The sequence below is a fragment of the Osmerus eperlanus genome, chromosome 8 (genome assembly GCF_963692335.1).
Source record: "Osmerus eperlanus chromosome 8, fOsmEpe2.1, whole genome shotgun sequence".
Taxonomy (NCBI): domain Eukaryota; kingdom Metazoa; phylum Chordata; class Actinopteri; order Osmeriformes; family Osmeridae; genus Osmerus; species Osmerus eperlanus.
Genome location: NC_085025.1, coordinates 15105004 through 15132840, shown reverse-complemented (window position 1 = coordinate 15132840; position 27837 = coordinate 15105004). Strand labels below are relative to the sequence as shown.

The window sequence follows — 27837 nt, the reverse complement described above, 5'->3', positions numbered from 1 at the left end:
ACATGCAACATGCAAATTCATATCTAGGTGAAACAATCCTGAGTGCCCGAAGAGGATCAAGAGACCCATGAACAAGACTGTTAGCTGAGTGTACAAGATTCACATTACATTTATTCATTTAGCAGACGCTTTTATCCAAAGCGACTTCCAAGAGAGAGCTTTACAAAAAGTGCATAGGTCAATGATCATAAACAACAAAATCATTGCTGGTAGCCAAAACATGAAGCATACATTGTGAAAAGCAAATAAGTGCCAATGGGTAGAACCAGAAGAGCATGTAGTTAAACAAATTTCAATTAAACAACATGATCCTCGAAAGTGCTAGAGTGTACCTGGAGGAAAGCAACAATAATATAATTCACAGCGAGTACAAGTAGTTAAATAAGTTACAACTAACCAACAAGTGCAGCAAGTCCCTCAATAAGTGTTATTGTGTTCCTGGAGGAAATTAACTAACATCTGATCCAACAAATCTTTCTTAAGTACCGTTGTAGTCCCGGAACAACTGCGTCTTTAGCCTTTTCTTGAAGGTGGTCTGCATGTGCTCAAGGCCAGACTGTGCCTAACCCTACAATCCTGTTCCTTCCCTTATAACCCCAAATCTTTCATCCCTAACACTGTAACCCTATCCTTGCAACCCTAACCATACAACCATTATCATAGAACCCTACAATCCAATCTCTTCCCAAATAACCCTAACCGAGTAACGATGACCCACCTACTCATGCAAAACAGAGCTACTGGCTTCTGTTTGTTCCACCATCCAGGTCACACAGAACAACATGTCAGTCGAGCCAGTGACACGATATGTCTGGCTTATGTCTGTCTGGTCTGTCACTGTGTAATTACCCTCATCTCTATGAAAGTGGTTGCATCCTGACATGCTTTGATGCTGTGTGGACTCAGCCTGGCAGCAGAACCTACCACATCAGAACCACTTCTGTCTCAGAACAGAGTCCAGACCTGGGAACCTACCCAGACACATACACACAACAAACAACCCTGCTAACATAAGTTTATTAATGAAGAATGCATCCCAGGTTATTGTTGTGAACCCCGTCATTGCTTCGGCTGTCTTCCTCTCGCTTTCTTCCTTTTCCCCCCTGTCCATCCACGGCGGACTCCGTCCTGTGTAGTGTTGAGGACAAAGTGGAGCAGGGTGACAAAGCGGTCTGGCTCTACAGAGAGACGGCTCAGCTGGGGCATCAAACACTTGCCTGATTACTATGGCTCACATTAACGGCACAGCTAAGTGTTTCCACAGCTTGAGGAAGCTATTTTAAAATCCCATACTTAACTGCCCTGACTGTTGTCTTAGGTGAACAGGGACAACAGGAAGTGATCTCATTCTTTTTAGTTGCCACTAATGGGTGGGTTAGCGGTTTACCAGGAGAGAGAGAACCCCCTTCTACCCATTACCCCCAACCCCCCCACGCCCCCCATTCCTTCCTCCCTCCATTGCTCTCTCTCCATACCTACACTTTTATGCATCCCGAGGAACGTTGTCGGTTTACCTCACAGGAAGGGTTATACTGGAAACCTCCGAGTAAATGAAAAGCCTCATAAATTCCTTCCAGAGATGGGCAGAATAAAAACACACACCTTATACCCAGTAGTGAAGTGGTCTGACTGCACTGCAGTCTAACTCAGGGCTCTAGAAGACTTCCTCTTAGGCTCGAGGAAATTGTGCATCAGGCTTGGCTTTGCTACCAGCCTCTACCAAACTGCATCAGGCTTGGCTCTGCTACCAGCCTCCTCCACTAATCGGGCTTGGTTCTGCTACCAGCCCTGCTTCAATAAAAGCATATCATTATTCAATCGCTGGTGTGTTACTGAACTCCTGAAACTGTAAATAAACTAAATGGGAGGAAACCAGATTGGTACATTATCCCAGACAGTCTTATATCTTTAACGTCCATTGGTGTTGCCAACATTGCAACACATTTTTTACGTAAATATTTCCAAAAACCTTAAGGGGAACATAAATATTTTTTATCTGTTTTTAGATCTTAGGTTTGGATGACCAGCAAGCTGAAGAGTCTACCAATCTTTTCTTAAATCTCATGAATATTCAAACCATCACATACAAATGAATGCATGTGCTAAGACAATAAAGAAGAAGAAAAAAAAGAAGAAAAAACTGTATTTTGCCTTTCCCTTTGTGGTTCCTTTCTTTATTATTTAGGGGCGCATATGTCACTTTGACTCACATCAGTGGTTTGATTCTTCGCCATTTCTGCCCACAAGAAGTCATACCAGGAAGAAACACAGATAGAGAGAGAGAGAACATTTTTTTAGAGGCTACAACAACAGCTGAACCTTTCTTGTGGACTGGTCCACTTAAGGTCACAAGCGGGTGCAGCTTCTCTGATGCTCTCCCTCTATTTTTTGGACATTTGGTGGTGACCATGAGAATTTTGTTTACCTCACCAGGCCATGTCTCTGGTCTTATCAGTATAGCTTCCTCCTTTTCTCATCCTCCCTCTCACCTTTTCTAACGACACAGAAAACTACGTTCTTGTTGGAGGGGCATGTGGAGGCGTTGGATTTCACCAGTCTTGTGTCAATACGGATGGTGAAGTAGAGGAGGCGAGGAAAGGAAACTACTGAAACTACTGAAGCCCAACTCTCATTTTGAAACATCTGTGAGTGACCTGCAACACTCGATATGATACCATCCAATAGATCTCTTACTAAACATGATCCCCATTCTGCTAACTGGCTGTATAACAAGTTTTTTAACAGATTATATATAACCTACAACTGGATCCCAGTTCTCCTTGTGAAGACAGGAAGTATTTGGTTTGAGCGTCCATGACTACACTATATAAAACATATCTTCAGATGTAGGAGAAAATCATTTTAATCCCTTATCAAGGCACTGATCTCCATGAAAATATGTTCACCAAACAGTGGTTCAATCAATACTAAGATCATGGAGTTTAACCACAATATAATCAGTAACTTTGAATGCAAGATGATAATTTATTATATTATTTATCGAAGTAGTAAAATAATCCAGAGATGAATTACAAAGCCATTTATAAAGGCAGTTGCATTGAAATAGAACTACCTACAAGTGGAGAGTGCACAAGAGTCTGAAGTAAGCAGAATTTCAAATAAGTTACAGTGGCCCGGACTCATTCACAACCTAGAGATCATAGCAATTGTGGGACACTCCTGTGACGGAAGTATGTGTGTGAACACCTTGTTTAGGTCCTTTTCCTTTTCCATTACTGTGACCACCCCTTTGAGGGAGTGGGTCAGACAGTGTGAAGAGGGCTATTGAGTTCATTTGGACAAACATAATATTCTGCCATTCAGCATAAGGAAGAGAAAGTCCCGGAATCCCATGGGCCAGTGAATTAGGTACCCCCTCATTCAGCCTTACACAAGCATAATAAAACACATTAGTTACTGTACGTCACATATATATTCCAAAGGGTACATATCTGCTCCTTGCAAATACAGTACTGTACAGGGTCTGACTGGCCGTCAGAAGAGTCACAAGATTTCCCGATCGGACGGTCAAACGGCCGCGGCATAATGAAAAATATATATATAATAATAATACACGGCCGTAACACACAGTCGTAACACAACTTGATATACGGACTGTAACAGTGACTAAGCTAGAATGGGGAATACTGTAGTACCAGGTCTGGACTGGGACTGAACAACGGCCTGGGAGTTTGAAACGCAGACCGGCCCAGCTAGTATTCCCCATTCTTTCTTAGTCACTGTTACAGTCCGTATATCAAGCTGTGTTACTATGTTCACAAAGTCTCTTGTTTTGTTTGTTCTTCATACAAAAAGTCAAATTTAGTATGTGTTCAATGTGCTTGGGGACTCTGGGGAAGTCTTTGCATCTACTAGATCAACAATGGTCATTTTTATGAGTTGTTTTCCATATATACATACTACAATCAAGTAATCTAGGCCAAGACAAAATGACCTGATGAAATGGTCGTAATGGTTTGGTTTGTCAGTGTTACTCATACTGGCCATAAATCATGACAGGCACAGTGAGTCAAACAATGGCAACATGCAACTTCTGTTCCTGCTAGTAAATGTAGCTCACCCCTATCAGTAGAATCCGCTCCCACATGTCCTGGTCTGGTATGTGTGGACCAGGAAATAATAGTTCTTCAGGGACATTGTCATCGTGGAAATAGAAAATACTTTCAAGCATGACAACTGTGGGAACTGAGAGTTCTGTGGTGGACACAGTGATCATGTAATCTGTGTTTTCTTTCATAGCCCAGTGATCATGTAACCTCTGCAGGCCCGTGTGATCAGTTATTTGCCAGTTGTAATTACCCTTGTCATAGGTTTGGTTAAAACCCTGTTTTATTTCACCAAGTAAAACCCAGGTTCTTAGTTTGAGGTATTTTAGAAACATGAGTGTAGAATTGAGGATGGGTGGGCGTGAGAAGTCTGAAATTTTACCCTGAACAGATTACATTTACATTACATTTAGTCATTTAGCAGACGCTCTTATCCAGAGCGACTTACAGTAAGTACAGGGACATTCCCCCTGAAGCAAGTAGGGTGAAGTGCCTTGCCCAAGGACACAACGTCATTTGGCACAGCTGGGAATCGAACTGGCAACCTTCAGATTACTAGCCTGACTCCCTCACCGCTCAGCCATCTGACTCCACAGATAAGCTCCTTTTATTTCCATACTGCGGCTGTATCCCCCCAGCATGTGACAAGAGGTGTATGTGCATGAGGACCAGATCATCTCATTGTTGAGTGTGAATAATAGTTTGAGGAAGTTGCTCCTGGCATGCTAAAGCAGAGCTAGAAAGTATCCACCACTTTTCCACATTGACACCAAACCACATCTTGGATCTCAAGAGAAAAACCACTGTGTGGTCAGGGACTAGTTTAACATGGAGATATAGAGATAAGAAGAGACAGGGGAAAAGACAGATAGGCAGGCAGCGGACATACAGACAGACATTGGAAAAGCAGACGGACAGGCAGAGACAGGGGAAAAAACAGATAGACAACCAGACAGACAGGGGAAAGACAGATAGAAAGGCAGACAGACACAGGGGAGAAGATAGGTAGGCAGGCAGACAGACAGGTTCAACATTTGTGTTGGCTCGCATAATGCTGCGTTACAGTATTTAGATGTTTTGTGCACCTTGTCATTAAAGTAGTATGAACTGGCACCCCTGGGGGAAGATATTTTTAAATCGGTCACGGACATAATATACATAATTCGACATAATGCGGAGGACACCAACAAACTTGACCCAAGTGATTTTTTTTCAATTTCAGTACTTTAATTCCCTTTATCAGTGAGACAGTATTCATCAGAGCTGTTGAGTCACAAACAAAGACAGCCTAAGGAAATCACATATTACTGGCATAATGTCTGTGGAACATCACATAGCAGGCTCTCGGAAAGGAGTTTTACAGTTAAATATACCCCAGCCATCAACCTCATGCCCTTGGTATACAATGGGTTAAACCATTCTCCTACATGTAGCTGGGTGCCAAAGGTAAATGCTTGAATGAAGCAGGAAATGTACACATTAGGTATAGGCCTTCGGGAATCGTCTAGGCTTGGCTTCAGTTGATTTGGGATCATGACTGTGTTCTTTATTGGTCGATTGTTCCCTAGAGGCGAGGGATGCAGACTGACTGATGTTTGAATGTGAGAGATCGATCATAATGTTGGATTTATCACTCGCTTTCCCCTCTCGGCTTCAAAGGAACATTCCAGAAGCCAGAGGATCCTCCACATCAACTCACCTCTCCAGGTGGGCACTGTGTGCTACAACAGGCGTGGTAGAAGTGTTGTTAAGCCTTGGTTTTTTCCTTGGCACTTGAGGTTCATCTCTATTTCCCCCCGTCTTTTTCTCTCTATCTTGGAAGAGAATCAGTAATGGGAGAATTTTCTAGGCTAAACTATACTCGAATTATGCTAGCCAGGTCAGGAAACGGGTCTTTGTAACTTGGCCAATCCTCCGTCTAATTTCTCTTTGTCTCTCTCTTCATCTATCTCACATAACAGCTGGCTTATACCAAAGGCTTTCTTCTATTCAGGGCTTGAGATCAAAACAAACAACCACAGGGGTTTGGCCTATCTAACTGCCCTATCCAGGGGTAAGATCTCATCATCAGTCCCCAGCCAAGGGTAAGAAGTCTCTGAACTGCCCTACCCAGGGGTTTAAACAGGATCAGGACTGGGGCTGGGTCAGTTGAACTACTACTAAAGGGGGTAGACGACAAGACAGAAACTGTACAACAGGAAAGAAATAAATATAAAGACATGGTAAAACAAGAGGATTGTTCTATTGCTTTGAAAAACACACACACACACACACACACAAAAGGACACCAACGGCAGCGTTCAAAGTGCTCCTTAACCCTTTGGTTCTGGTCTTCCACATTCTCTAGACTGAACACTCTTTTAGGAATATACCTCACTGCCATGTTAAGTGACATTGTGGTTCATGAACAAATGACAGATATTGTTGCTTCAGATTCACTTTCATTCTAGCCACCAGTATTCAAAAAGAAAAATTCAACCAGTGGGTTTTGTTTGTTTGTTTTCACTAGGGAATGCTACATTTCTCCTTTTTGGATCTGTGTTTTGGGGGTACAGCACATTTGGTCTTCTCTGAGCATGTGTGGAGGAGAGGGCTCAGTGAAACGTCCGTGAGCGGCACTGTGTGACAACTGACGGATCAAAACCCCGGCTCGGTAGGCTAGCGCAGCCAGGCACAAGACACAGATTCGGACCGTGATGGTCGCGCTTGCAATGTTTTGGTGAATTATATGCACGGCGAATGTCTCACAGGATATTTGTCGTGGTCTGGGTGACCTAATTGTGGATTGTGGAACGGCGCCTTCACATCTCTTTCTGCCTGGAATTCAGTAGTAGAGCTTGAGAAGACGGGTTTAGAAACATACACGGTGTATATACTCTCGACATTGATAATAAGCGGATCAAGATACAGTGAGTGTATTTATGTCTGCGAGATCTCTGTGTGCTAAGCTGAAGAAACATCTTCGAAGCTAATAAAACTATATTAAAAAACTGGATTCAGAAAAAAAGGTGTCGAAGCCAGTGCTACATCTACTGTTCACTGCCTCAGCTGAACAGAAAGCCCTTTCTTTCCTCTTTGACCCTTTGCATTGTGTATTTGCTTCCATAGCCTGGCCTACTTCTAGCAGAGCAGTGGTTGGTCGGTCAGCAGCTCGGTCACTCAGGAGACACGAGAACGAAGCGTTTATGTTTGTGTGCAGGCGGAGAGGCTCTACAGAGACCTATGTGACGGACGTGCGCTTGACCAACCCTAGGGCACAGCCAAAGCCATTAGAGAAGGCATATTAGACACACCATCAATATGTACACAACACGCACAAACACACAGTCAGTTTAAGGTTGACATCACAGTATGTAAAAATTCCATAATTTTTTTTTCCTCTACAGACCTATACAATACCCCTCTCCACAAACACAACCCCCACCCCTTCACCCACCCCTTCTCTCGCCTCCTTCCACACACCCTCCCTCCCACCACCCCCTTTTGCTCCTCCGCTGTCTCTCTGACAGATCGGCTGACTAGAAGGGATGTTTTTATACAGTGGAACCATGACTTCCCTCGGCGCCCTGTCGCCCCAGGCAACCCTACAGGCTGCCCCAGGCTCTCCTGGGGCAGGGGCGGGGCCTAGAACTTGGTGCTGTGGCTGAAGCTGTCAGACAGGATGATGTTCTTGTAGAAGTTGTCGGAGCGCACGGAGCAGTAACCTTTGACTTTGTCGATGACCTGGTGCACGGGCAATATGGAGGAGGAGGAGGACGAAGAGGAGGAAGGCTCCACCTCTGAGGAGGAAGAGCAGGAGGAGACACACTTAGGGCTTGTCTGATTGGAGTAGCCTTTACCTGACCAATAGGAAGAGAAACACACACTGTCAATCACTTGCTCTTTTAGACAGACGCAAATATAACAGTTTCTCAAACTTGTGTAGTAACACTGCTGTTGTTATAAAATGGTTTGTACATTGTTACGACATAATTGCAAAGTTAACAGTTTTGTTACTAGAGAGATCTCAGTTGTGTGTAATGCAACCAAGTTAGGTGTTACCCAGAATTGTAGTCAACTTCGTCAATACTGTAACAACATCGTAAAAATGGTAATATAATACATACATTAAACATTTAATTTAACTCTTGAACTTACAAGGCACACACATAAGGGACTTAAAGTGATGACCAGTGGAAAAATAGAATCATATACACGATATGTATAATTCATGTATACACAATGGCTTTAGTGGGTGGTATCCATTTTAAACAGTAACCATGTTAAGCTTGTACAAAGTGTGTCGTAGCACCTATAGTCTACCCCTTTTTGTTTACATTTCTTTGGTCAGCAAATATGTTAGGTTATGTTTGGACCAATGTTACTGTTTAAAACCGAAAGGCAATATTTTCTCAGCGGGTGTTCGCATGCATCTGCACATTCTGCTGGGAACTCATTCCTATGCACACACTCATGTTCACACACCCTCAGACGGTATGCAGTACTCAGAACTTTGTATGCTCAACTGATATCCATACATGCAGTCCTCTCTGTCTAAACCTTGGATGTTGAGGTTGTAGCCAGGTGATAGACCGTGCCGGGCAGATAGCTAGCTACGGTACACTGCTCCTCGCTTGTCTCCTTGAGAAAACATTCTAGACTCAGCAAGATACTGTATGTCTTTCCTGCAGAAGACCAGTGACTCGCAGTCCTTTTACAGATATCAAGCAGAGATTTGAACCCTTGTATAATCAAGACTATGACTCATTCCTTTCTCCATGGGTCCCCATTAGCCCCAAAGAGGTTCCTAATAAATCATACCAAAAGGTATCATCACTATCAAACCACCCCAAGGGCCAACAGTGCACTGGTAAGACAGATAACATCACTGGAGGTCATCACTGAATAACTCACCTCCACGACTGGAAGCAAGAGCTAAAGGTTATACCTGCCTATATGCAATCCCTCCTCATAACGGCGTGACCTAACTCATCTAAAAAGTGTGGGAGTTATCCCTGATCATCGCATTTCTGAGGTATTGATAGAACAAGGAGCCCAGTGATGGTGTGTGATCCATCATGGTGGAGGTATCTCAGAGTTCACATACAAGACTCTGATTAAAGCTTTGATTCTTCACGTGTAGGCAGGTCCATGGTCAGGCTTTAACAGCGAGACCTCTCAGATTCTAAACGTGGAACACATACCACACACCTCCTCACATCCTCTGATTATGCAACTCAATATGCTTTATTGGGCTGTGCCTATTGAATGATGTGGGCCAGGAACGAGCACACACACAAAACACAGACACACACAGACTAGACAACAGTGGAGAATTGCAAGCTGTGAATTTCAATCATGTGTGTGTGCGTCTGTGCCAGGCTACCAGAGTGATGCTAAAGCAGTAGTAAAGGCAATGAACTCTTCTGGTGCCAGCAAGATTAGTGTGGTAGGAGCAGTGACAATGTCCACACCAGGCAAACTGGCTGTTCTACCAAGCTCTCTCATTTGGCCAGCTCTGTCAACAACCAAACTCGTATCGCTACTTACTCATTCAGTGTTCTATTTACACTGGGACTCTCTCTAATAGTCAAGGAAATCTGTTATGAACATTGTTAAAATGAGAGACCGAGGCAGAGCAGAATATTTTGCCGTAAAATGTCACATAAAACTGGATTCAATTTTACTGTGAGAACAAGGTGTTTGTAACCAACCACCAAGCATGCCAGGGTCATCCTTAACATGTTAATTTCCACTCAGTAAAATGGTTATTTCCGTTAGAGTCCAAATTATTTGCCAAGTCATGTTAGGTTGAGATGGATATGGATATGTTCACGGGAAATTAAGTTGAATCCAGACTTGTGTGACCTCACAGGGGTGACGGGCCAATTATAACACATATCACACGCAGTGATGCATTCTGATTGGCTCTGATGCAGTTTACCTCCACTGGCCTCTCCTCCTGCTATTGGTTGGAACTCTCTACACACCACAAACATAAATACACATACAGCATATCAGATAGGTCGATATGAAAGCACACTTCACCTTCTGACACCAGGTGGTGTGTGTGTGTGCGTGTGTGAGTATGGTTTTTGTGTACCTATGTTGCTGTTGCGTTTCGTGAAGGGGTTGAGTGTAGCTTTGGCCTTGGAGGTCCAGTTGGCAGTACTGGATCCAAAAGAGCTGGAGGACAGAGATTTGCCAAGGTTGTCTGAGCTCACCTTCTTAGTGTTGTTTGTGGCTGTCTTACTCCAGTCTGCAGAAGAGGAGAACACAAACACGCACGTACAAAAATAAGAGTTACTTTTGCTTGACTGTTGCTCGGCTGTTTTGTTAGCCTGTCGGCCTGTATTTGTCTGTCAGTCCATCCATCGTCCATCTGTCACTAGACGAGCCTGCATGCCTCTCTGTCTGTCCATCTGTCTGTGTGTGTGTGTCAATCTGTGTCTGTTTGACTGTCTGTCACCTGAGTTGTCTGCCAGTCTGAAGCGTCCGCAGCATAAGTATCTCCTCCACTGCTTCTGTACATTCTCCTTCAGCGCACAGTGGAACACGAAAATGAACAGACCTGAAGAACAGAGCGAGAGGCAGAGAGAGAGAGAGAGAGAGAGAGAGAGAGAGAGAGAGAGGCATAGAGAGGATAGAGAAATAAGGGATGAAGAGAAGGCGAGGTTGAGTTATTTTTTGTTGTTGGTCTGACACTGTCCCACGCTGACCTCTACTGGAAAAAGACGGCGACACCTTCGAGGAGAGCCCAAGGTTTGAGCCTGAGTCCCAAACGACCATACACACCACCGTACCAAAGACACAGTGTGCATGCCTGTGTGTTACCTTGCAGGGAGTTGAAGATGGTGAACAGGTACATGAAGGCCAGATTGACGGGCCCCCAGGCGAAGAAGGCAAAGCCCCAAGTCATGCCCAGCAGGAATGTGAGACTGACCACACTCCGCAGGTTCCGCAGCACCTCCTCCCGCAGCGTCCGGTTGCTGCGCTTGCCGTTGCGGCCACAGATCTGAATCATGACCACTATGAACATGGCCACGTTCATCAGGAAAACCAACGAGAAGTAGCCCACGCACGTTACGTAGAACACCACGGGGCTCTGGATCCAACAGCTGGCATGGACACAGAGGAGAGGGTACAAGGGTGGGTCTTTATCACTTTACTGGCAGGGACAGACAGGAGAGGGTCTGAGTCATTATATTTCTAGATTAGATCGTTGGTAGAGACAGAGAGGAGAGGGTCAGTAAACAGTTTTTAGATCAGATTGTTGGCGCGGAGACAGAAAAGAGAGGATCAGTAGCCTTCTATAAATCCAAGACAGGACTGCATACCTGAACAGATGATAGATTACTCATCATAAATTACTCACAACTCTGAGGATCCCTGTCCGGTGTCTCCGCGCCCGTACTCCTGCTTCCCGTAGGACGTCCTGTCCACCGCCACCACCATGGCCACTATGGCTGCAGGCAGACCTGTATCACACACAGGAGAGACCCCTACTGGTCATCTACTGGTACTACAGGAGGGAACCTACTTAATCTCAATTACTGATTTTGCAAACAGAGAAATTAAGCAATGGTTAGGACAAATCAATGGTTAGGATTAACCAATCAGTTATTGGTTCTACATGTGTCTGTTGATGCCACCAACCTCCTCTAAAGTCCTGTGCTAATAAGCAGAGCAGTTATTTGAATTAGCCAGTTTAGTGCACAAGTAGGCCCAACTAGTGGTAGTACTTTCTACTTCCTGAACCGGACCTTTTACACCTCTTCCATTGACCAATAAGGTAGGTCCCTTACCCCATCCTACGATGCAGAACTTGAGGATGTATCTGCGTATGTAGGTGTTGAACACCTTCACCAGAGCAATGTACATGTGGATGGACTCCAGACCCATCCAGGTGAACGAGCTCAACAGGAAGTAGTGCAGGAAGACCGCCACGGCCACGCACAGCCCATGCATGTTTAAGGACGCCAGCCAGCCGTCCAATAGGAACAGCATGTTGAGGAAGAGGAGGGACGTGCTAAGGTTCATCAGGATCTTTGAGGGGTAGTCGCGACGTAACTTCCTGTTGAGGAAAGGAAGAGGTGAAGGGCTGGAGTGGACACTGTTTTCGGTTGCAGCTCCGGAAGTACTGTGTTTCTGCTGGTTGTTAAGAAGATCTGTTTCAACTGTTCATTAGCAAGATCTTTTGGGATTGTCTGGTCATTATCAGTATCTACCTGTTTCTAGTGTTCATTATGGAGATATAGCTGTTTCTACTGGTCATTATGGAGATTAATCTGTTTGTACTGGTCATAATGGAGATGTATCTGTTTCTACTGGTCATTATGGAGATCTATTTGTTTCTACTGGTCATTGTCTGTTTTTACTGGTCATTAATTATATGTTTCTGTTTCTAATGGTCATTATGGAGATCTATTGGTTTCTACTGGTCATTATCTGTTTCTACTAGTCATTGAGGAGATCTATTGGTTTCTCCTTGTCATTATGGAGATCTACCTGTTTGTACAATTCATTATCTATTTCTACTAGTCATTGAGGAGATCTATTGGTTTTTACTGGTCATTATGGAGATCTATTGGTTTCTACTGGTCTTTATCTGTTTCTACTAGTCATTGAGGAGATCTATTGGTTTTCTACTGGTCATTATGGAGATCTGTCATGGGGCAGAAAAACTCACTCGAAGGCAATATACGTGAGCAGCGTGGCAGCAGAGAAGATGGCGGAGATGCCACAGCCGATGTAGGTGATGAAGGTCAGAATCTTGGTGTTCTGCTCGTCTATTAGGGCAGCTGCTCCAGAGATATCCTACACACACCCACATACGTTTGTGTTTAGTCCACAAAAAAGATGTTTGGAGGTCTGATGTTTCCATGCAGTAGGAGTAGGTCTTACCATGAGGATACCAAAGTGTGTGAGGTGATCACAGAGGCAGACAGTCTTGTTGCCATTGGAGTCAGGACCGACGCGACACCCCTCACTGTTCCAGCCCCCAGCGCTATCTAGTGGGAACAGGAACATCTCACATGTAATGGTACAAGCAAAACCATCAAACTATGTTGGCTGTTTCATCGTAAAATATATAGACAACGAGGCTTGAAAAGATAAAACTCACCTTTCATGGTGAAATCCCAAAACATGCAAACAGGATTTGGGGAATGCTGAAAGGCACACACACACACGCAACACACACACATACACACACACACACACACAATCTATCAATTTCCAAATTCAGAGGCAGACAGACCCTGTAGCATTTAGTCTGTGTGTATTTAGTCTGCCAAACAGCCACTTGTCTTTAAGATGCAATCAACTCCCCAGCTAAGTTGAGACAAACTGAAGATTTCTCTCTTTGGGCATGGACAGCAATTGATGTTAACACAAAACAAAGCAGGAGAGATGAGAGGATTTTCAAGCAGAGGTGAACTGTGTGTGGCATGTGGAATAATTGTCAAACTTGTGTTGTGGTGTGCTATCCATAAAAGAGTGTGCACTACATATATAGTCAGGTGTGTAAATACTAAAATATGTTTCTGAGATACAGATGGGATTGCTGGGATACTGTAAATGATCTAAAGTTATGTTTCTCCATCTTTCCATCAGAAGTGTACATATTCCACAAAGACATCCTGTTCTGTAGATAGACTGTATCTGGTGATAGACCAGAGGCCTGTTCCATAAAGGCCGCTCAAAAAGCCTGGACTTAAAGTCTCAAACTTGACTTGAGTAGCTTAACAAGTCAAGCGGGACTAAAGCGGTTCAATAAAGGCCAATTTCAGCTCATGCAATCCTACTAATTCAAGTCAGACTTAAGTAGTCAAGATAATTGCGTGTGCACCCTATTCTTAAGCAGCCGAGAGGTAGAACATGGATTATATAGATCCACCACGGCAAAAAGCAATGCACATGTTCACGTGACTTCTTTCAGAAAGAATGTTCCCTTTAAGCAGCTCCCTCATCCACCACTTCATCAAAATAAAATGACACGCCATGATTGACGTGAACGATAGGCTACGTAAGTCGAGGTCCTTTTTTACAGACTCCCTCTAAACACATTAAATTAAATAGACTTTTTTGAAATTGTTTTATAAATAACCTACTATTAATCAATAAATTATCCAGTAGCCTAACTTTTTAACATGGTTTTTGTGTCGGGAAAGTGAAGGATAGATGTAAAGCTATGGATTTAGATTTGTTTTGCAATTGTAGGCTACTGTTAACAATTATGTAGCTATGATAATTATACTGGGATAATTTAGATTAAGATATAGGCCTATATGCCTGATGCCTAAACATTTGAAATCACAAACTACCATAAAGACATACGTTTAACGTAGACTATGTAGGTTTTCTATCATTCTGAAATCGTTGTTCATCATTGTTTAGTGCATTAAGCTAAATGTTGTAGCCTATGTATTGTAAGTTGATTTTCTATAAATGTAGCCTACATATTGAACTGAGGGAGAATGAAAAGTTGAGAATGTCCGTGGTAAATCATTGTTTTCCCGTTGGGTCACGTGTTACAGCAGGGATCCCCAAACTACGGCCCGCGGGCCGAATACGGCCCGCCCAAGCATTTGGACCGGCCCTCTGCACAATGCCAGAGACAATAAAAAATAAGATTAATATGCATACGTAAGTAAATGTTTTGATTTCAATAGCAATGAATATGAAAAAAGGTCATTACGATAGTAATAATGCTCTTTTAATAGGCTATATACCCCTTGATATGTACGGATGTATGGTGCATAACAAAATAATAAACTAATCTAGCATAATAAATACATTTAAAATCATAATAAAATATCCACAATAATACTGGTAGTTACTCCGGCTCATGTAATTTTCTGTTATAGACCGACCCGGCCCCACATTAAAGAAAGGAAAATTATCTGGCCCTCGCAGAAAAAAGTTTGGGGACCCCTGTGTTACAGGATCGTCTGGTTAAGCAAAAACACGGGCTAAGACAGTTTGCCTGCCCCGGACCAGGGCTGCGTTTCCCAAAAGCGTTGTAAGCCTAAGTTGATCGTAGAATCCATCGTACGACGGATCTTAGTTTTACGGGCCGTTTCCCGAAGCCATCGTAGCCATAGAGCACGTAAGAAATAACGATCGTTAGTTATTTTGCACGCAGAAAGCTACGATCCATCGTTATCGAGAAACACAGCCCAGGCTAGTTTCGAAGCATAACTTGCCAAAGTAACTGAGTTCGAACTACGTTGAGCTGGCTTTATGAAACCGAATGAACTAGAAATGACTCAGACTAACTGACAGAAGCCTGGCTTATTCGGTAAACTCGCTTTATGGTTCAGGCCTCAGGCCAGTTGAGTACAAGGCTTTTCAGATGATAGACCAGGCCAGCACAAAACCTGGTTGTTCAGGTGATAGACCAGGCCAGTGCATTACCTGGTAGTTGAGGTGGACAATCTCAATTTTCACAGGGTCCTTCAGATTTCGAATAGTGTAGTTTCCTACACTGCTGGCGACCACGTAGCTGTTGAGAGACAGACTATCCCGCTCGTTCTGAGGAAGGAAAACAAAATGGCGAGTTTGAATTCACACTTGGGGACAGGAACAAGTTCCAGCTTGGATTGATAGGCTTTCTTAACATGCCATGGTGGAGCAGTGGTACAGATTGGCAAAAAACATTTGGTAGCTCCAGATAGGGTATAGTTTGAGAATCCTTGCTGAATAACCCATATTATGAAGCTGTGCATTGAGGTATATGTTAAGTTTGAAGAAATGTTGAGAAGGCTTGAGAAGGAACAACCTAAACATCAACCCACCTGGAACAGGCCAATCTTGCTGAAGAACATGAAGTTGATTCTGGAGATGTCTGAATCCGTCAGGGTCAGGTTGTTGAGCAGGGTGGCAGGGAGGATGACCTGAGCTAAAGGATTGAGTTGCTCGGACTCAAAGTCGATCTGGACAGAGAGATAAGAGAGTAAAAGGGGGGGTGGGGGGCTTGAAGTTCAAGTTCAAGTTTATTTATATAGCACATTTACAAACAGCCACATGGCTGGCCAAAGGGCTTCACAGAGCGTTTGACAATTACACATACACCATAAAATAGAGTTCAAAGAGCTAAAATAGTAATTATTAAAAAAGAAAGTGATATAAATATAAACCATAAAATATAAACAGACATAAACCCCAGAGCAATCATAAAAAGGCTAGAGAAAATAGGTGAGTCTTTAGCCTGGTCTTTAGCACTCTTCGCCATAGTGCTTCAGGAGCAAGATGATTCTGGCTTTGGTTTCGGTAAAGGACATCTTGGGATAATGTTTACACATTGAAAAGAAAATAAGTCATAATTGTCCCGTTATTAAAGTCTCAAGCGAGGTGTGATTCTCTCTGGCTTGCAGCTGTCTAAGTCAAACCACTCTGGAGAGTTAATACAGCCTTAGCTCAGCACAGCTGCGATGCATTTACATTTTACATTTACATTTATGCATTTAGCAGACGCTTTTATCCAAAGCGACTTCCAAGAGAGAGCTTTACAAAAGAGCATAGGTCACTGATCATAACAACGAGATAGCCCCAAACATTGTGAGCAGCCAAAACATGAAGCATACATTGTGGAAAACCAAATAAGTGCCAAAGGGAAGAACCATAAGAGCATGCAGTTAAACAAGTTACAATTGAACAACATGAAACTCCCCACAAGAGTGCAAGAGTGTACCTGTAGAAAACAAAACAAAAAAAACAATCAACAGTAAAAATATTTCACAGCGAGTACAAGAATTTGAAACCGTTACAACTAACCAACAAGAGCAACAAGTCTCTCAATACGAGTCATTGTGATCCTGGAGGAAACTAACATCAGGTCCAGCCAAGCATTCCTAAGTGCCGTTGTACTCCCGGAACAAGTGCGTCTTGAGCCTTTTCTTGAAGGTGGGGAGACAGTCAGTGTCCCTGATGGAGGTGGGGAGTTGATTCCACCATTGGGGGGCCAGACAGGAGAAGATCTTGTGTTGGGACCGGGCGCTCTTGAGCGGTGGGACCACCAGACGGTTGTCAGAAGAAGACCGTAGGTGGCGGGGGGGGGGGGGGGGGGGGGGGGGGGGGGTGTAAGGCTGGAGGAGAGACTTGATGTAGTCGGGTGCAGTCCCATTCACCGCTCGGAAGGTCAGTACCAGAGTCTTGAATCTGATACGGGCCGTGATGGGAAGCCAGTGGAGGGAGATTAGGAGCGGGGTAACATGGGAGCGTCTGGGTAGATTGAAGACCAGATGCGATGCTAACTGATCCTATCAAAGCATTTTTAGTTGTCCTCTACCGCCCACCAGGGCCGCTAGCCGACTTTGTGGAGGAGCTGGACATGCTCCTCAGCGTCCTCCCGGATGATGGAACACCGTTGATACTCCTTGGGGACTTCAACATCCACCTCGAAGGAACGCAGGCCGTCGACTTCAAGTCACCCTTCTTAACCCACCTCCCCCACCCTCCCCCTCCACCCTGACAGCAGACGACTTCGCCTCCTTCTTTGAGAAAAAAGTTGCTGACATTAGCAGTCGGTTCCCTGAACCCACCTTTCCTACCCACTCACCCTCTATGACTGACCCAACTAAATGTCTAAACGCTTTCTCTCCCCTGTCCGAGGCAGAGATCTCTGACCTCATTCTCTCTCATCGCCCCACCTCCTGTCCCCTTGATCCAGTCCCCTCCCCTCTCTTTCAAACCATCTCTCCCTCCATCATAACTTTTCTTCGCCATGTCCTTAACTCTTCTCTTACTTCCGGCACTTTCCCCTCTGCCTTCAAACAGGCCAGAGTTAGCCCTCTACTCAAAAAACCCTCCAGTAACCCAGCTGTCCTCCAGAACTACAGACCGGTATCACTACTACCCTTCTTTGCTAAAACAATTGAACGCGCTGTATCTAACCACCTGTCAAACTTCCTCTCTCAGAACAACCTGCTTGACCCCAACCAATCGGGCTTCAAGACCGGCCACTCCACAGAAACTGCCCTCCTGTCAGTCACCACGGCCCTCCAGTCTGCCAGAGCGGCTTTGAGGTCATCCGTCATCATTCTGCTGGACCTTTCTGCAGCGTTTGATACGGTTAACCATCAAATCCTGCTGGCCAGACTTTCTGAGATGGGCATCACTGGCACTGCACTTCAGTGGATCTCATCCTACCTGTCGGGAAGATCCTACCAGGTCTCCTGGGGAGGCAAAGTGTCAGGCCCCTGCCAGCTCTCCACTGGTGTCCCACAGGGATCCGTCCTTGGACCCCTCCTCTTCTCCCTCTACACCACCTCGCTTGGACCAATCATCACCTCCCATGGCTTCTCCTACCACTGCTATGCTGACGACACGCAGCTGTACCTGTCGTTCCCCCCGACTGATCCGGGGATCTCAGCTAGGATCGAGGCCTGCCTCACAGACATCTCCGCCTGGATGACCGAGCACCACGTCCAGCTGAACCTCGCCAAAACAGAACTCCTCATCATCCCGGCCAAACCCTCCATCTCCCACGATCTCTCAATCACCCTGGGATCGGCGACGGTGACCCCTTCATCCTCTGCCAGGAACCTAGGGGTGACCATGGATGACGAGCTCTCCCTCACAGCCCACATTGCTGCGGTCTCCCGGTCGTGTAGATTCACCACACAACATCCGGAAGATCAGGAGATACCTATCTGAGCATTCCACCCAGCTGCTAGTCCAAGCACTTGTCCTCTCAAAGTTGGACTACTGCAACTCGCTGCTCGCCGGTCTCCCAGCATGCGCAACCCGCCCTCTCCAGAGGATTCAGAACGCGGCGGCCCGTCTGGTCTTCAATCTACCCAGACGCTCCCATGTTACCCCGCTCCACATCTCCCTCCACTTCCCATCACGGCCCGTATCAGATTCAAGACTCTGGTACTGACCTTCCGAGCGGTGAACGGGACTGCACCCGACTACATCAAGTCTCTCCTCCAGCCTTACACCCCCCCCCCCCCCCCCGCCACCTACGGTCTTCTTCTGACAACCGTCTGGTGGTCCCACTGCTCAAGAGCGCCCGGTCCCAACACAAGCTCTTCTCCTGTCTGGCCCCCCAATGGTGGAATCAACTCCCCACCTCCATCAGGGACACTGACTGTCTCCCCACCTTCAAGAAAAGGCTCAAGACGCACTTGTTCCGGGAGTACAACGGCACTTAGGAATGCTTGGCTGGACCTGAAGTTAGTTTCCTCCAGGATAACAATGACTCGTACTGAGAGACTTGTTGCTCTTGTTGGTTAGTTGTAACGGTTTCAAATTCTTGTACTCGCTGTGAAATATTTTTACTGTTGATTGTTTTTTCTACAGGTACACTCTTGCACTCTTGTGGGGAGTTTCATGTTGTTTAATTGTAACTTGTTTAACTGCATGCTCTTATGGTTCTTCCCTTTGGCACTTATTTGGTTTTCCACAATGTATGCTTCATGTTTTGGCTACTCGCAATGTTTGGGGCAATCTCGTTGTTATGATCAGTGACCTATGCTCTTTTGTAAAGCTCTCTCTTGGAAGTCGCTTTGGATAAAAGCGTCTGCTAAATGCATAAATGTAAATAATTATTCTTATGCCAGAAATCGGTGTGCCCTGTGTGTTTTTCCCCGACTGCTTTAATATTTGAGATTTTTCAAACTTCCCCAACTTAAGTTTTCAGTTACCCCTTGAAGATGATCCGAATATACTGGCTTTACATCATAAACCACTATTGACTCTTGTATCAAGTACTTCTGATGGCCCTGTCACATGCCCAGTATTCCCCTATGGTCCCCTGGTACTGAACCATGCCATCTGGAGGACACACAGCCCCCACCAAGCAGCCCTCCAGGGGGGCCTTGCCCTGCAGAGGACTATGTCCATGAGAAAGGATCTGTAATTGGCTCTGATTAACCCTTGTGCTGCCTTCGGGTCACATGACCCAAAGGTTCATAACGAACCATCGTTGTGTTTACCCAATTTTACCCAATACAAAAACAAATAAAAAATATAGCTGCAAGCAGCAATGGGGTGGCCAAGCAGGTCAGATGACCCAGAAGAAACTTTCGACATCCTCAGAAGAGTGTTCCAAGTACATGCAGCAAGTTTGGCGTGAATCCATCAAAGATTTGCTGAGATACGACACAACTTTCTGTTTGGCGGCTCTGCTGCCGATTTCGATTGGCTGTACCGGACAAACGGTTTCGAAAATCTAAAATAATTTTGATAGTTTGTGTGAGGATTGCATTGACTATAGCTTGTAGCTTGACTACAGGTAACTAGCGACTGCGGTGTACCTGGCTTCCTTTGCAGTGGCTTACAGTCTCGCTAAACAGAGAATCAGAGACATGACAAGCTCGTCGGCTTTGGCTGGATTCGAACCTCTGACTTTGCCGTTGCCAGGACACCAACTTATCCTAGTGAGCGATTCTCAGTGCTGCAATCACAGTTCAGTTACTGGGTAAAAATATAAGCAGTTTTTCCCGTGGCAAGCGGTTGTCCGATTTGGCCCAAGTTTAAACAGCTGTAATTCAGTCCTATTTTGACATGTCAAGGTGATTGTGGTCTGAAGATAATCTGTCCCAAATTTGGTGAATATTTGATACATTTTGTAGGAGGAGTGAACAAAAACGTTTTATTAATTCATTCAAAATGGCGGCATCAATTAGGCTGGTATCACAAGTTAACATGTGTCAGACATGGGATCGCCCCCCTAGAGGTTAGAGGACACATGTCTACAAAGCACAATAAATCTGACTTCTTGAGTATAGATCCCCTGAGAATGAAACATGATCATTACCATTATACTGTTAGACAGCTACTGTGGCATACCTGGCTTCACTAAACAGATAAACCAGTATCATGACATGCTTGATGACTGTGGCTGGGTTCGAACCTATGACCTTGCACTTCAGAGAAACCCATCTTATCCCAGTGAGCTATTCTCACTGCAGGGAAAGGCTGTGTTCAGTTACTGTATAAAACAAAGTAAGCAGTTTCTCCTGTGGGAAGCGTTGTCAGATTTGACCCAAGTATAAAAAGCTGTAATTCAGTCCTATTTTGACATGTCAAGGTGATTGTGGTCTGAAAATGATTTGATTACATATCCATGAAAATAGGAGCAACGGCGAACGAGGAGTTTGTTTTTATGAAAATTCCAAATGGCCGACGCCCAAAATGGCAGACACGGGACAGTGTGATATATTCCGACTTAGTATGCCACGTAGAATCAGGAGAGCAATCTTGTGATTTATGACTAATCTGTTCAGAAGTTATGATGCACGAAATCCGATGCACTGGCTAGATGTAGCATCACTATATCGACAAAGCACAATAAATCTGACTCTGAGTATAAATCCCCTGAGAATGAAACATTATCGTGACCATTATGATTATACTGCTCTACAGCTACTGTCGCATACCTGGCATCACTAAACAGATAAACCAGTATCATGACATTCTTGAGACTTGGATTCGAACCTACGACCTTGCACTTCAAAGCAGCCCGTCTTATTCCAGTGAGCCATTTTCAGCGCTGGGAATTGCTCTGTACAGTTACTGTATACAAAAAGTAAGCCATTTCTCCTGTGGCACGCGTGGTCAGATTTGTCCCAAATTGTTGCCCCAACAGCTGTAATTCAGTCCTATTTTGACATTGATGTGATTGTGGTCTGAAGATAATCTGTGCCAAATCTGGTGAATATTGGATACATTGTGTAGGAGTAGGGAAAAAAGTTTAATTCATTCATTCAAAATGGCGGCCTCATCAATTCGTCTGGTATCATGCGTTAACATGCGTCAGACACAGGATCTCCTAAGATATCACGAGACATAGGAATCACTTAAATACGACAAACAAATCAACAGTTATTGTTCAAAACCCAGTTTTGCCTATTGTAGCGCCCCCTAGAGCTCAAATGACCCTACCTTTTTCGGACCTCTTAATAACAGGGTCATGAATCCGTACACCAAGTTTGGAGTCAATGCATCAAAGATTCACTAAGATATGACCTCACTTCCCTTTTTCCGGATCAGTTGCTGAATTTGATTGGCTGTAACTAACAAATGGTTGTGAAAATCAAAGCTCCAGGGGATAACTTTTGTGAGGCTTGGTCTGAAGATCATCTGTGGCAATTTTTCGACAAGAATTGTAGGAGGAGTAGCGAAAAAACGTTTCTCCTTAACATTCAAAATGGCGGAGAATCTATATGACTGGGTATGACGTCATAGAGTGCGTTGAACTTGTCTTGATCCAGGGAATCCAATGATACCTCATTTTGGAAAATGCGGCATATGGTTCAAAAGTAACGTGTGTAAACACACCTTCAACTTTGACCCATTGGTGGCGCTAGAGGGTTTGAAATGGAGACATGAAACTTGGTGAAATTGATGAGGGGACTGGTCCCAAAGAGTGTGCCAAATTTCACAACTTCTGACCATGTGGTTGGCGCTGCCATAGACTCCCATGACAGATGTGTAATAATAACTAGAGAGGGTACAATTTCTGGGGAAATTGTAGGGCGTGCTTGCTTGCGTCGGTTGTAGGTTGGTCCGTCCTCTAAGTTTTCCCTTCTAGTGATATTTTCAAGCATTTAGCCTACTCATATTGCATATTTCATTAAGAACACCCTTTGAAACAGCTGCGAACCCCCTTTGAAACAAGCTACTGTAACAACGTTGTCACTGGCAGTATGGAATCGCGATTCAAACAGTACCGTCTGCTAACTGAAAATATGCCCCACAAAACGTAAATAAGTTTGACATTAATGTAGGGGGAAATGGCTAATTCAAAATAAGTTTGCTAAAGGCAAGCTAGCTGCTGTTGCTCCACATTTCACTGATTGTTTGAAAGTGCCGGAAATGAGAACGTTTGACATTAAGTTTAGCTGTGGCATTGAAGACAGTACTACACACTGCCAGTGGGCGAGCCGAGTCTGACTGAGGCTAACGTCAAAACAAGCCGCGGTGTCACTCAAATTCCAAGTTTTACACAAATCACAAAAATATGCCGACCAGCTGGCTATCTTCGCAATCGCCATATCTTTAAAACACTGCCCTCCTTCTGATTCTTGATGTAGAATTGAAAATACTCATCAGAGATCGACAACAGCTGACGCAATCGTCAACGGAGGCTGACGGGGCTCTCACGTAGCAAACCAAAGTTTTTACAGCAACCTACATTAAAATCTCACCATCAGGCTGTCTTCACAATAGTGATATCGTCATAACATTGCCCTCCTTCTGTTTTTTGGTGTAGAATTGACCGAACTATAAAATTACGAAAATACTAAACTACTATGACGCTGGCATGGCTGCCGCCTAGGCAGTCTCACAGGCGACCCGCACTCGCTAGAATTACAAAGACTTTCACGGCCTAAATAAAAAATCTGAGATTGCAGTTCCACTCGAAATTGCTTTCTCAACAAAACCCAATGGTTGGTAATTTTGGGGGTTGCCATTTTTCACTCATAATCCAAGCTCCAATTTGCGTTCTAGAACGTCTCTATCACGTTGTATCCATGCGTCGTTGCTAATGTGTGCTGACGTAGTGACGTAGGCTAGCACTGGTACCCTTCGTTGACAGAAGACACTTTTTTCCACAAAAACGTTGTAACCTCCTAAACTGTGCAACGGAGTGTAAATAAAAATACAAGCAACTCAATCGCTACCAAGACGAAACTTTTGACATCTAGGTTGTCTATGTAGTCCAAATATTGACTGATCCTTAGGGGGGCGAAAATAAATAAATAATATATATGTGAGAGAACAAAGGTTGTGCCCTTGCCGAAGGCAAAGCACACCCAATAATAACTAGAGGGTACAATTTCTGGGGAAATTGTACGGTGTGCTTGCTTGCGTCGGTTGCACAGGGGTCCGTTTTTTAATTACATTTTTACAACTGATATTCCTGTGTATTTTATATAAAAATGCATACTTATTAATTATAAAGATTACATAGATTTAAAAGCATCTTTTTTTTGCTGCTCATTTACAACTCAAAATACGAGTGAAGCGTAGAATGAAATAGATGTCTTCTCATTTCCCCTGCAAGAGGCAGCCTCATAGCTGAATCAAAACGAATAAATTTGGCAGACCGGTGTAAAAATTGACCTAATCTCTATGACTTAAACTTCCTTTTAAATTTTTCCCTTCTCGTGATATTTTCAGGCATTTAGCCTACTCATATTGCATTCATTCATTAATAAAGAACCCCCTTTGAAGACTATTCAACGACGTTACCGGCAGTAGAAGATGGAATCGCGATTCAAACAGTACCATCTGCTAACTGAAAATATGCCCCCAAAAACGTAAATAAGCTTGACATTTATTTAGTGGAGAATCGCTCATTCATAAAAATCTCACTGGTAGCGATCATTGTTACTAACAACGCAAAATGCGATATAGCCCTGTGTGGAGAAGCTGCCCCGGTAAATTGTACTACTACGGTACAGTACTAGACTACTGCTGTGTTCGTCTTGGTGGCGATTGCGTTGGTTGAATTTGATTTAACGTTCCGTTGTACGGTTTAGGCTGAAATTAATTATTTTCATGAACAGATTGACAAAGTTTAGGCTGTGGCAATGAAGTTCAGGTTAGTAGTCAGATAGTTTCACCTATTGAAAGACTTTTGATTTAAGTAAGGGGAGTGCCGAACATGTTCTGTCGCCGTTTGACTTCCTAAACAGCTGTGTAGATGTTTTTGTAGTGTATCTCGCGTAGGCTACAGCGTTGCAGTGAGCAACACTGGTTTGAAACCACAGGTAATGATAATTTCACCAACAAATAATTTACTTGTAATGTAATGTCATAATATATCCTACAACGAAAATGTATTTGTGAGGAATGTTTATTTTAACGATTGAAAACAGATGCATCATAGACCACTGTAGTATGTGTTGCCCGGGCAACAGAGGCTAATGTCATGCTAATGCTTAAGTGAAATACTAGACTACCGTTTCCGAAAGTAGATGTGGGCCTACTTCCTTAATAATATCAGCTAATATTGTACATTACATTTCACAATTGTGTTTCACATCACAAAGTAAAATGAGTAAATAGTCACCCTGGCCTCTTTGCTTGTGGCGTTTCTGCAGCTGCCTTGCAGTAAAGCTATAGTTAGCCTAGCTATCCCCCAAGTTAACAGATGCGAAACGAATGTTCTGCTACAGGTAGACACGCGTGTTTTTGTGACGTTAGTGACGTAGTGACGTTAGTAACGTCAGTGACTGTGGCTAGCAAATTAGCCACCGTTAGCTTCACTTTTCGCCACAAAAACTTATCTTGAGCCTAAACCATGCAACGGAACGTAAATAAAAATACAAGCAACTCAATCGCTACCAAGACGAAACTTTTGACACCTAGGTTGTCTATGTAGGCCAAATATTGACGAAGATTTAGGGGGGCAAAAATAAATAATAATAAATATATATGTGAGAGAACAAAGGTTGTGCCCTTGCCGAAGGCAAAGCACACCCAATAAGAATACGTAGAAACCCTTAAGGTGGCTTCGCCGCTTCGCGGCTTGGCCACCAATAATTTTCTTTTAACCTTTGGGGGGTCTGAGACAGCCCAACGGTTAAAAGAAAATGCTTCACTTTGTTTTTGTACGCGGTAAATTTGTCGCAATATGACGGTGGGTCACAATGACTGATGGGACAGAATGACCCAAAGATAACACAAGGGTTAAAGCCAGGTTGGCACAATGTTGGCACATCCCTGTTCCGTACCAGGGGACATGGTGAGAGAGAGGCACACGAGAACTACTCTGTTGAGACGCCACGTGTGTCAGACGAAGAGAGATGAGAAAATATATTTTTACCTTGACGAATATTTGGAAGAAATGAGCACGCCTTGATTTTTTCCATGACAGTCACGAGTTTTGTCAGTTTGCCGTCTCTTACGCAACTGTGAATGTGTGGACGAGAGTATGTGGTCACAGGCAGGTCCTGAGGTCACCTGCATGTGCTTGGATGTGTTGACGGTCGAGAAAATAACGAGAGACTGAGGTAGGCTTGTACCAATATACAGCATGTCCTTGAGAGAAAACGTTCTCTGAGTCACCACTTCCAGCTACAGCTTGCCTCCCCTTCTCCTTTCCTCTCCTAGTAATCCAGTTCACCTCCTCTCCTCTCATTCATCTTCAGCTAACCACCATTATTTACCCAGCACCAGCTATCCTCCTCTGCTCTATTCTGCTTTTCCTTCCTGCTAATCAAGCCCTCTTCTTTCCTCTATCTTCAGCTAGCCTCTTCAACTTCTCTCCTCTATCTGCCCCCTATCCTCTACTCCACTTCTACCTTTCCTCCTCTCCTCAACTGCTGCCTTCCTTTCCACCGTAGCCCGCCAGGAAAATGGGAAAACTTGAAGAAAGAAGTGTCAGATGAGTCATATTCGGGCTCACAGTGGAACATGGGAGCCACATCAGTGGAGAATTCCACTTTGGCTCATAAGGGCAACCGCATCTCTGTAACCCCACCAGATGAGGTGGTTCTACCAAAAATCCATAAATCGTGGTAGAGAAAATAATGATCTACAGCAATCATCTACTACAGCCTTTCTCAACCCTGGTCCTCAGGGACCCCCTGCCCTGCAAGTTCCAGATGATTCCCTGCTCCCATACACCTGATTCAAATGCATGGGTCGTTATCAAGCTCAGCAGAAGCCTGGTAAGATCCTTTTTTTTCAGGTGTGTTGGAAGAGGTAAACATCTAAAACATGCAGGGCTGAGGACCAGGGGTGAGAAAGGCTGATCTACTACATTCAGAACAGGGATCGTCCACACATGGATGGATGGCGCAACTGATGAAAGGAATTCCAGCTAGCTACGCTGATGGATAGCTGTGTGGGTGTATGGGTGCGTTGTACCTGTGGGTCAGTGGTGTTCGGGGTTATGAAGGCACTGAAGGACGTCCCGTTGAACTGGCTGGCGTTGAGGGCTGAGATGCCCAAGGCCAGGTTTCTAGACGTGATCCTCACCGAAGCGCCCTCAAACTCTATCTTCTGCATCAGCTCATCCACTGTCTTAAGAGCCCTAGGGGATAGAGGGAGGGCTACTATAACAAAAGGGGAGGAGAGGAGAGGAGGACAAGGACGTAGGCATTGAGGAGTAAAAGAAAGGAATGAGAGGAGGAGAGAAGAGGAGAGAAAAGGAGAAGAGAGGGAGGGCAAGAGAGTAAAAAAACAGTAAAGAAGACAAAGGGAGAGAAGGGGGAAAGAGAGAAAGGGAAAGAAGAAAGCAGAGCCGTGTCCTACCTCTCGGAGGCAGCAGCCAGAGCGGTGTTGGAGCTGGTCATGACATTGGAGATGATGGTGACCACGGTGGTGGCCAAGGTGGCATTGATCTTAGCCACGCCCACCAGCTCCTTCACCTTGGTGACCACCTTAGACACCTCATCATTGGACAGCTCGTTGTTTGTGATGTCGGCAAGCTGAACGGCCACCTCCGCAGCATTCTCTGACAGGGAGAGAGACAGAGACAGATTATTAAACATGTCTTCCTTTATTTGACTAAAGGGACTTTAAGAGACAGGAAGTGCCAGTTTTAGCGACTTTTACATAAACTTGGTCGTTGAATTAGAAAAGTTTGAAGAAGAGAGACAAGTTTAGTCAAAGAGGACTTTTAAGTGTGTGTTTGTGTGTGTGTGTGGTAGGTAGGTAGGTGGGGTGCTATTAGCCTTACCTGCTGACACCTCGATGGTATCGATGTCGGTGCAGTTACTGAGGTCTGGGGCGTCCCAGTAAGCTGTGTAATTCTGTGGGCTGATCACACTGAGGACACACAGAAATATGTCACTGTTACGTGAACTTGTGACTGCAATCAAGCACA

General features: G+C 44.4%; 1 protein-coding gene across 3 annotated transcripts in view; it reads right to left on the bottom strand.

Moving 5' to 3' along the window:
* Positions 1-7540: 7540 nt before the first annotated feature.
* The window catches only part of adgrg6 (adhesion G protein-coupled receptor G6), a 55390-nt gene continuing 35093 nt past the window's right edge, over positions 7541-27837 (bottom strand). For all 3 annotated transcript variants that reach the window (XM_062467791.1, XM_062467792.1, XM_062467793.1), the window contains 14 exons: positions 27691-27779; positions 27264-27465; positions 26877-27042; positions 15845-15982; positions 15465-15581; positions 13171-13216; positions 12951-13057; positions 12736-12863; positions 11852-12120; positions 11422-11524; positions 10881-11164; positions 10516-10617; positions 10150-10305; positions 7541-7906 (listed from right to left, as the gene is read on the bottom strand). In XM_062467791.1, the coding sequence (XP_062323775.1) occupies positions 7692-7906; positions 10150-10305; positions 10516-10617; positions 10881-11164; positions 11422-11524; positions 11852-12120; positions 12736-12863; positions 12951-13057; positions 13171-13216; positions 15465-15581; positions 15845-15982; positions 26877-27042; positions 27264-27465; positions 27691-27779 (2122 nt within the window). In that variant the 3' untranslated portion in view covers positions 7541-7691. The remainder of the gene's footprint in view (positions 7907-10149; positions 10306-10515; positions 10618-10880; positions 11165-11421; positions 11525-11851; positions 12121-12735; positions 12864-12950; positions 13058-13170; positions 13217-15464; positions 15582-15844; positions 15983-26876; positions 27043-27263; positions 27466-27690; positions 27780-27837) is intronic.